The sequence below is a fragment of the Arachis ipaensis genome, chromosome B5 (genome assembly GCF_059453495.1).
Source record: "Arachis ipaensis isolate K30076 ecotype BB chromosome B5, ASM5945349v1, whole genome shotgun sequence".
NCBI classification, from domain to species: domain Eukaryota; kingdom Viridiplantae; phylum Streptophyta; class Magnoliopsida; order Fabales; family Fabaceae; genus Arachis; species Arachis ipaensis.
In genome coordinates, this window is record NC_142440.1 from 9,829,053 (window position 1) to 9,840,061 (window position 11,009).

Below are 11,009 nucleotides of genomic sequence, written 5' to 3' on the forward strand. Positions count from 1 at the left end.
TTGTTTATATTTATGAATGTATATAGATTCTCCACCTTGTATTTTATGTTTGTCCCTCTTAGAGGTTGACTAGGAGAAATAGGTTGTCGTTTTCTGCTTTGGGTCATTTTGGGATCCTCTTATATATATACTTGTATGTTCTGGCCGGTTTATCTTCGCGAACTGAGTTAGAAGCTTTGTTAGTTATATCTTTGACACTCCCTTTTTATTATTCATACACATATATCTTACGTTTCTTCGTACGCAAGTTTTCGTTTACATGAGTGTTACGACTTTTGTTTTAAACTTTCCTTCAAAGGCTCCTCGGTATAAATTCCTTTCAACTACTAGTGTATATATATATATATATATATATATATATATATATATATATATATATATATATATATATATATTTTAGAGGTCATAACACCTCACCACCTCAGTTTTATGACTTAAGCATAAGACTCTATGTGGTAGGATGTTACAATTAAGATTAACAGAGTGACAACTCGCAACTCACTCCTATCTCTTGTATGCTAATCTCGAAAGGTTTTCTGAATATTGCACGTTAAAATTAGGGTTAGCAACATCAGCCAAATTTGTATGTATTTACCCATTTCAAATCGAGGTATTTGCCCATTTCAATTCAGTGAGGGCATTGTAACAAGTTTTGTTGCGGGATAGGTCGAGATTAATGTATCTACCTATTCTTACTATCTTGGTATATATATAATAAAAATTAATATAATATATGATATGACCGTTATACTTCGATTATGAAGTTATAACTCGATTATAGACATTATAAATCAGGTATTAACAACTGTATCATAACGTCGGATATGCTATTACTCTCCGATTATAACACCATACTCAGGAAAACAGCCGTTACTTCTCACTTTCTGGTATAAAGGGAATGGTAAGAAGGTCATTTGATTTCATTACATTTTTTCGGTTAAAGCTATATACTCATTTACTTACTTAAACGTTGGAGTGCCTTTTGCAGATATCCACTTCTCTTGTTTCCTTGCCGCCGACGTATATCTTATCCTGACAGAAGAGCTTGCAAGCATTTACCAATGAACGAGCTATACATCGGTCAAGACTCAACAAAAACAATATATATTATCAATAATTATCATCTAATATAAAAAAAATCTTGAAAGAAAATAAAAGAATCATCTAAAAAATAAAAGATACGAGGAGTGTTAAATAGTAATGAGAATTTAAAATTATATGTAAGCAAATTAAAATCATGTATTTAATGTGATTTGCAAGGAAAAATCCACGCTATTCATTTTTTTTTTTTGTAACAAAAACTAAAACAAGTAGGAACATAACCCCTATCTTAGCCATACAATCACTTGAACATAACCCTCATTCACAACAGAATCCTTCAACAAAATCTGCTTGAGATTATCACTTGGCTGAATCCATACCAATTGAGAATAAACACTCTTAGTCCCTACCTTAGCCAGACAATCAGCATCAACATTAGTTTCTCTTCTAACCCAAGTGAATGACACATTCTAGTTTTTACTTAACAACTCTATAATCTTCTTTATAATATCCATATTATCACTTGCAACATAGTTAATAATATTGTTCAGCAAAATATACATCTCTATAGAACCAGTTTCACAAATCAGGAAATCACAATCAATTTTTCACGCAATCATAAGACCATTCCAGACTGCCAATAACTCATTCCTAAAAACTAAATCAAACGGCAAACGCCCCGAGCTACCTAGTATCCAGGTGCCATAATGACGTAATCAAGCCTGCTACAAGGAGTTTGGAAGAACACTAGCATCACAGTTGACTTTAAGAATATTGTGGGGGAGTGGCTGCCACGAAATATTCTGGACTGCATAATCCAAAAAGTTTCTATCCTCCTTCACTCTTTTCAACTCATTCACCAAGGCTCTCGCAAGATAAGGGATTTTCCTCCTAGGCCAAGGTTTATTCGGATTGAAAAGATCATTACATCTATTCCGCCGAATTCACCAAATTTCAGCAGCCAAGCAGCCACTACTTTCTCTTTATCATTAATAACACTAGTAATCCAAGATCGAAAGTCAGGAACATTAGCATATTCAACAATATAAGGATCTAAAGAATTCTATACGCTATTCATTTGAATATTAATCATATCGCATAATTGAAAAATTAAATCAAAATGACAAATTAAAATTAACTTGAAACATTATTATTTTAATAAAAAATTTATTAATAACTTAAATTAACGTTAGCATATTTAATGTAATTAGGTTCACTATGTTATGCTATGTTATGCTAAATGAATTGGAAAAAAATTGTAATATATAACATATTATTAATTCCATCTAAAATCAAATAATTGATATAATAAATTGATAATAGATTATTTACAATTAATTATAATTGATTTAATTAGTTTAATCAATCAAACAAAATAAAATTAAAAAATATCTTCAAGAAGAAGCTATGTAAGTTCATAATTAAATGATTGAAATTCAATTTGGTATTTATAAATTAATTAAATCAATGAGTGTGATATTTAAATATATAATCAAATCAATTATTTGATATAATTAATTTATCATAATAAATTGTATTTAATAAATAAAAAAATATAAATGACTTTAATATTTGAATTTAATTTTCATTTGATTTTTAATATTTTAAATATTATATTTTAATTCCAAAAAAGTATAAATGGATTTAATATTATTCTACACTTAAATTTGATATAAATAATCTACTTTTACTTAATATATTAAAACTGGATTTTTCCCCAACTAATGAAGGTGAGGTGTCGATCCCTCCTGACTCCATTTTCTCTCCAAAATGAATATACTTTTCTCTATTCTAAATTATTTTATACAAAATATCTTTATTATAATTATATCATAATTAATATTTAATGAATAATACATAATTATACTAATTTAGGAACATATCTCTATTATAATTATATCAAATCAATATTTAATGCATTATTAAACTACTTATCAATTGTCAATTAAAAATACTTTTAATCATTTTAATATTAATAATAATAATATATGATAATGATATGATAATGGCACCGGTCGTGATAATCATGATAAGAATATTTGATTCTAATCATAAAATGATCAAATTTTATGATATTAATAAGGGCAATTTACGCAAATAAAATGATTGAAGAAAACGTTTACGCAAATACAACATTGGCAATTTCCAGACGTAAATGCAACAAATGCAACTATATATAATATGCTACACCCTGCAGCGGAACTTAATTGCACGTAATCTGCTACAGGGTATCGCGGATTACGTTGAGGGCAGGGTTACTCATAAACCGCTACACCTCGTAGCGGTTTATGACCAAATGGCGTTTATGCATAATCCGCTACACCCTATAGCGGATTATGAGTATAGTGGTGTTTATATGTTATGGTTTAAAACCCATGATGCAAAATACACGAATTGATACAAAATATAATCGTCATTCGCAGTAACTCGTACAAAAATAATACAGGTATAACTACATAACTAATACAGATATAACTGTCACAAGTCGTTAACCCTAACAGAAAATAAATAAGTCATAATTCATACATGGATAATTGTCGGAAATTAAGAGAGTCGGATGCTACTGCTGGTCACCGTCAACATCATGGTCGCCTCCGAATGGACCAAGTAGGTGCGAGCCTGTGCCACATCGAGTCGGATGCCTAACCCTAGCCGCTCGCCGATCTCCTGGCGGAGCCTCCTGTGCCCCAACTCCAAATGCAGATGGTGGCGTCCCTGCCATCCCGAACCAAGTGTCGTACGGGCTGCCTGCGGGCTCATTCAAGTCGACCGGGAGCTGGCTCTCAGGAACCTGGGTCTCAGGCATATCCGCTGGCTGTGGCCTATACTCCGTAGGGTCTGAAGGGCCGCCTGGAATCGGGCTCTGGTACTGATGAACGTTGTCACCCCGTATGATCTCAGCAAAATCCGCATAGAACTGGGGTCCACCCAACTGATCGTCCAAATCCATGGTGAAAGAAGTGGTAGCAAGATCGGCTAACAGCTGTGTGCTACACCCATGTAGTACCTGAGAGCTAGATACGTAGGTAAAAGGTGTACCACCCATACTAGCCTCTGCGGTGCCACCAGCATGAGTGTCTGTAGGGTGCTGACGGGACGATCCTGCCTCGTCATCGTGGTGGACGGGAGGTGCTCCTCCACCACGAGCAGCCCATCGTCTAGCAAAAGATCGACGAAGGCGATGATCTACCTGGCCTCCGTCATCACCACGAACATGCTCCTCTTGCATCATGTCGTCTAGCCAGCGCCAATCGCGATCAATGACACGTGTACTGATGCGTTGTCTCCGCTCCAAACGTCTGTTATCCGGCATATCAGACACTGGAACTCTAGTCGGCGCCTGCGATGACCCTTGAGTATAGCATCGTACGGAACCTGGGTCGGCCTAGGGTCGGCGAAAGCAACTCCTGGTGACAGAATCCTATGTGCAACACGGTGCCACCAGTCCAGGTACTCAGGGGATGGACCAGGATCAGGAACTCTCTGGACACTCAACACAGAACGAACTCGCTCGTCCCAATGCTGATGCCATGTCCTATAGTAAGTGGGAAACCATCTATCTTCACCCATGCCGTCCTTACTATGAAGATACTCTATGTTGAGCGCTGGCTCAGGCAAATGTTGTACGCCCCTTAGCTGTGGGAAGACCCTGTCTACCTGATGCCACTCAATAACTGCAAAGTAGATCAGGCTGGTGACAGCCTGCCATAACCGGCTGTGCTCCTCGGTCAGTATCTCCGGATGGATGACTGCCAGTACGTCCAGCAAACCATAAGGCTCCCACACAATCTGATAGATAGGAGGCAAGGTCAGCATTATACCAATGTATACATATAAGTGTGAAAAAAAAATTAAAATAACAACAAACAAAAACAAAATACTTACATCTCGATGAGTCAGTCGATCCAATGCCAGACGATACTGTATAATCCGCCGTTCCTTTCCATCAGAAGAGGACAAATATGTGGCCCATCTGAGTAGCAGAAATAGCACGTAAGTATGTAATTTCAAATATAGAACGTAATGAACTTGAAAGAAAGAATGAATTAAAGTATACCTGGATGCCAATGGAAAAGAGAAAGTATCAAAATCCGGCGGCCTCAGCGTGGGGAACCGCCAAAAGATCCATGACTGTAGCAACTGTAGGGGTCCAGCCAAGTTAGTGACGTTTATGTTTGCCACCCTACACATGCATCGGTACAGCCACGCCAATACAGCTGCGCCCCAGCTATAGCTGCCCATATCGTCAAGTCTCGCCACAAAAGGCAACCAGCAAAGGTGGACTCGATTAGCACTCTTGTCCATGAACAACTTTGTCGACAGAAGCATCATAATATACACGCGTGCATATATGCGCACGGTCTCCTCCGAAGCATCCGCTGGTAACACCCTGAACCGCTCATGAAACCATGTGAAGTGGACTGTGTATAACTTTCTCTTATCCGGTGGCGGAAGCTCACCAAATAACTCTTCGAACCACTCCCATGCTGGTCTGGCCCCCTCAATGTGCATGTGGAAGTCTGTCATGCACCCGGAAACAGCCTGGCCATCCACGGGCAGCCCGAGTTGGTATGCCACGTCCTGGAACGTGATAGTACACTCTCCGAATGGCATATAGAAAGTGTGGGTCTTAGGCCGCCACCTCTCAATAAATGCGCTGACCAGAGATTCATCCAACCAGAACCAATGCGCGTTCAGCCTAGCCAGGTGGTACAACCCAGCCCTCTCTAAGTAAGGTATGATCCTATCATGTAACGGCATATTCTGTTGCCTACGAACGCTATACACACATCGGGTTGGCTGCATTTTCAGAAATAAAGAACATTGGCTTAATTTCTAACAATAACATCACCAACCAAACTATAGCTTGTATTTCTAGTCTTAAACTACTTGGGTTTTGAAATTACTAATTTACCTCTCTACCTTGACTATTAAATGTTAGATGTCAAAGTTTATATTTCAAATTTTCATTTACAAACCAAAACCTAAACTAAGTCTCTGTCTATCTAATTAATGAATTACTTCCTTAATATTGAATAAAATATACATTTATTAAAATAGTGTTCGGAAAAACAGACACTTACTTCTGCATCGATGGTTCCGGCTACGTGAGCAACGCCGTCGAGCCGGTACAACAGCCGTTCATCCTCCATTCTTCCAAACTACTCAAATATTTTAAATTTTCTCTCCCTTCTCTCTACTTTCTCTCTTTAACTTTCTTTCCAAAATAATTCAAATGATTTCCGCTACAGCCTCACGCGGTATATATAGACACACCACTATACTCATAATCCGCTACAGGGTGTAGCGGATTATGCATAAACGCCATTTGGTCATAAACTGCTACAGGGTGTAGCGGTTTATGAGTAACCGCGCCCTCAACGTAATCCGCGATACCTTGTAGCGGATTACGTGCAATTAAGTTCCACTGTAGGGTGTAGCGAATTATATATAGTTGCGTTTGTTGCATTTGCGTCTGGAAATTGCTAATGTTGTATTTGCGTAAACGTTTTGCTTCAAACATTTTATATGTGTAAATTGCCCTATTAATAACGCACATTGATTTTAAATATTTTTAGTCATTTTAATTATATTAATTTTAAAAATATTGATATAATTCTAATTCTTATTCATTATCCAATAATAATAATAATAATAATAATAATAACTTGAAAATCCGTATATAATCTATTTCAATTACCCGTGTATTATTATTAAAATTCTATATGTTCCTAAATATAAGTCTTGAAAAACATGACATGGCACGGGCTATTAGTGTAGAGTTGTTTAGGTTTGTTTAGAAAGATATAATAAAATTTATATTTCTAAATCTATCTACTTAATATACTAAATTGGATTTTCTCCCAAATAATGAAAGTGATGTATCGATTTCTCATGAATCTATTTTCCCGCCAAAATGAATACACTATTTTCGCTTCTAAGTTTATTTTATAAAAATATCTTTATTACAATTATACTATAATTAGCATTTAAGTAATAGTACATATTATACTAATTTAAAAAATATCTTTATTATAGTTATATAAAATCAATATTTAATGCATTATTAAACTACTTATCAATTATCAATCGAAAATATTTTTAATCACTTTAATTATATTGATAATAATAATAATAATATGATAATTATATGATAATGGCACCGGTTATTAATAACCAATTTATATTTCTCTAAATAAATTTATTTTTAAAAAATATCTTTATTATAATTATATTACAATATTACAACTAATATTTAATGAATAATACACAATTATACTAATTTAAGAAAATATCTTTATTATTTATCTATTATATCTATTATCTATTATATCTATTATATTATATAAAAATCAGATTTTTGCACTTAATAACAGAACTGATGCAACATGCTCTTAAGGTGTTTCTTGATTTATTTCATATAATTCGTTAAAGCAAATCAATTATAATTAATTAATTTGATTAGACATTCAAATTTCACCATTTATTATAATTAATTATATCAATTAATTAATTTAGTTAATTATATTAATTATTTGATTTGATTGGAGTAAATATCGAATTATTTAATAAATAATAAATCTGATAACGAAATATATGAATTAATTTAATTAGTTTATTTTTCTCAATACCCTCTATTTATACAAGATCAAACGTTTTTTACTCATTCGCTTTCTTTTCTCTCTCTCTCTCCCTCCTCTCTCTCTCTCGTGTTTAGGTACAATTTTTGTAATTTATTGAATTTTTGTTTCTTTTATCTTTATTTATACATTTCATTTTTTTATATTTTTTAAAATTTTTGTTTATTTTAATTGCTTATTATTAGGCGCACATTTTTTTTATTTTAGCTTCTGATTAATAAAAAAGTGTACTTTTTATGTTGTTTTTAAATAATCTTACTATAATTTTGTTTTGTAATATTCTATTTTGTCATGTGTACTTCAATTCACACACACATATATATATATATATGTAGGTGGGAATAGGGGGAGGGGTCAAATTTATCTCTATGGGAGCAAGAGTAATAATACTGTGTATAATGCTACAGCAGCGGGGAAAGTAAAAAAATCATACGAAAAGAAAAGGGGGGATACGAAATAACTATAGGGGATGCATCAGATGGACGTGAAGTGTATGTATGTCTATTGTCTTTTTTTTGTGATTCACAATTAATATATACATTGTTCGTGTATGTAGTTTATATGTTAATGTTTTTATTGATTCTCTTTATTTTATTTTATTTTTTTGTGTGTCTCTTTGTTGCTCTTTATTTTAGTTATATATATTCATTGATTTTTCTGTATTGATGCTCTTTTTATTTGAAATATCGTGACAATTTAGAGTGTATGTTGTGACCCATGTGATATTTATTAATTTGGTGTATCTTTTTAGATGATTTATGTTATAATGTGTTTAAAGAGTTGACTTAAAATTATAATATGATATATAAATTTATAATATGATTTATAGTATGCTAAAATATTAGGATATTATCATATAAATATTTTTTTTATTTGTCCGTTAGATTTAACTATATAAGATCTTGAAAATTATGCAATTATGTAATTAGTTATTTTTTTATATAATTATTGTATTGATCATTTACATTAGTGAGACTATTTTTAATATTAATATTTATAAATATGCTATTTTTTGTATAATTGATTGAATTATCTTATTCATTTAAATTTAATTCCATTGAATTAATTATTCAAGATGCCATCGCTATTTATATTTTTAAAGAATTTTTTAATATTATTTAACAATTCTAATAATAACAATTAAAAAAAGTAAGACGGTACAAAATTGCAATGACGATAAGATTGAAATACCGTGATAAAATTATGTTGATAATATACACTTGAGTATTACTAACAACTATGTTAGTAATTACTTAAAATAAATAACAAAATAAGTTATAGGGTATTATTTTATTTAAGGTTTAATTACTCTGTTGGTCCCTATAGTTTCGCGAAATTTTCAATTAGGTCCCTATACTTTTTTTCCTTTTAATTGGGTCCCTGCACAAATTTTTTTTTTCAATTAGATCCCTACCGTAACAAAACCGTTTGATTTTACGGAATATTCCATTCCTAAATTGAATATTCTCTCAATTTTTTTAAATTCATAAATTATGTCTCCCTTTTTATTTTGAGAAAGACAAAACTAACCCTTTACTCTTCTTCCACCTTTCCGTCTCCCTCTTCTACTCCATCCTCTCTCTCTCACCTTCATTCTCACCATTTTCGTTCTATCAGAAAAGAAACGAGAACAACCAGCTCCTTCTCTACCCTTCCCTCTTCTTCTTCTTTCTCTTATGTGTCTTTCTCATTATAGGGATGATCTACCGTTCCCTCTTCTTCTTCTTTGTCTTCTGTGTCTTTCTCATTATAGGGACGATCGTGGCCGACTGAATTTTACAGCCATAGTCGAAAACAGAAGCTCTGAAATGTCGCCAGTATTTGGATTTTAGACATAGATTCGCATTTCTGCAGAGCCTAGGAACTGAAATCGGGAAGTTTTCTCCGTCTCATGCGACAGGGAAACCAGATTTAGGTGAGAAACTAAACAAAGTTAATCAGAGCTGAATCTGGGTGCGTTTGATTCTCCTCATTGCAGCCTTGCAGCGGTGAATCCAATTTTGATGTTCATTTCTATCTGCTGGCTATATCTTCTCTGATTCATCTCTTTTTCTCTCCTTCCTTGCGTTTTCTTCTTCTGCAGCAAATCGAAAATTCGCTTGTTTATTTTCTTCGGTTGCGGTAGTTTCAGAAGGAATTGATTGTTCCTCAAGTGTAAGTTTACGGTGAGAGACATTGATTTTCATTCCTCTTTTCTGTATTTACAACTTCTTCTTCCACCTCCTTGTTCGATTTTTTCACATTGTCTTGGTTTCAGAATTGGAGAAAAACAATTCAAACTTGGAGGCTCCGATTTTCAATGTAAAATTGGATTACCAAAAATATTTCAATAATATCTGCACCTCCCTCATTTGTTTGCAACTTCTGTTTATTTCTCAAATTATATTCTAAATTTATATTCTAAATTTTGTTGATGGCTATGATCCATGGATTCTTCAAAATTAAGGATGTATTGTATTGCACTTGTATCTTTCAAAGAGTATTTGAGCCAAGGAAATTGGAGTTCTTGGGTTTGACCGATGTGAGCAGAATGCCATGAATGGGGGTAAGTTTTCTTCTCTCTTTTACCTAATTATGAAAATCAAAGCTTTGTAGCTCTAATTGCATGTAACATAGCTGCTTAGAAGGACTAATAGTTGGATTAATTTCTGCTTTATAAATTTAGTTTCTTGACATTTTTGGTGCTTGGAAGAATGTGTTTATACACGAGAAGTGGCAACTGAAGTCTAAGGATTTTGCATTCTTAGGTGGTAAGGTCCTAAATCTTTAGATAACCATTGAACAAAATTGTGGCTAGCTATTGATTTGAAGTCCTATCTTTAGTCTTATGCTTCTATTTGGGAGATTGATAAACTTAGAAAGGTATTGATTTCAAGCTTTGCTCTGTCTCTGACATAATCTGTAGTTGTGAACGTGCAAATTACCTTAAAAATTTAATACTAGAGTATGTTTGGTTGGAAGATAAAAATGGGTTGAAAATTTTCAGGATGATCTGAAGAACTATAATTATTCTGATCCTAAATGTGGCATGAATACACTGTTTTCAATTAAGATTTAAATGTTTCTTGTTTAGTTCAAAAATCTGTTCTCTGTCTTTGTTTCAGAATGCTTTGGTGTTGGTTTGTGATTGTAGGTGGTCCAAAAGCAGCATGTGCTGGTTGTGCTGGCTTTGCGGCATTCTCAGTCGTTATAGAGAAGTTCTTAGACAGGCATGAGTAGCTACCTATTGAATTGAAGTCACCCAATTTTGCATTCATTAGGCATAGCATGGATTTTCATAGTGATAATCTTTTGTCCATTTGCTAAAGGGCGCACACAAAATTGTAG

The 11,009-nt window shown here is 33.4% G+C and overlaps 1 protein-coding gene and 1 pseudogene across 1 annotated transcript; both read right to left on the bottom strand.

Moving 5' to 3' along the window:
• Positions 1 to 3,689: 3,689 nt before the first annotated feature.
• LOC148563345 (uncharacterized) lies at positions 3,690 to 4,354 on the bottom strand (annotated as a pseudogene).
• A 159-nt stretch (positions 4,355 to 4,513) lies between these two features.
• On the bottom strand, positions 4,514 to 6,194 carry LOC110262735 (serine/threonine-protein phosphatase 7 long form homolog). Its single transcript, XM_088486752.1, has 4 exons — positions 6,126 to 6,194; positions 4,927 to 5,841; positions 4,699 to 4,830; positions 4,514 to 4,576 (listed from the first exon to the last, which is right to left on the bottom strand). The coding sequence occupies exons 1-4, from the start codon at positions 6,192 to 6,194 to the stop codon at positions 4,514 to 4,516; spliced, it is 1,179 nt and encodes a 392-aa protein (XP_088342878.1).
• Positions 6,195 to 11,009: the final 4,815 nt, after the last annotated feature.

Coding starts and splice junctions, on each gene's coding strand:
- LOC110262735 (XM_088486752.1), bottom strand. CDS start 6,194: ATGGAGGATGAACGGCTGTTGTACCGGCTCGACGGCGTTGCTCACGTA. Junction 5,842..6,125: donor CCGGAACCATCGATGCAGAA/GTAAGTGTCTGT, acceptor CTGAAAATGCAG/CCAACCCGATGTGTGTATAG. Junction 4,831..4,926: donor ATCGACTGACTCATCGAGAT/GTAAGTATTTTG, acceptor CCTATCTATCAG/ATTGTGTGGGAGCCTTATGG.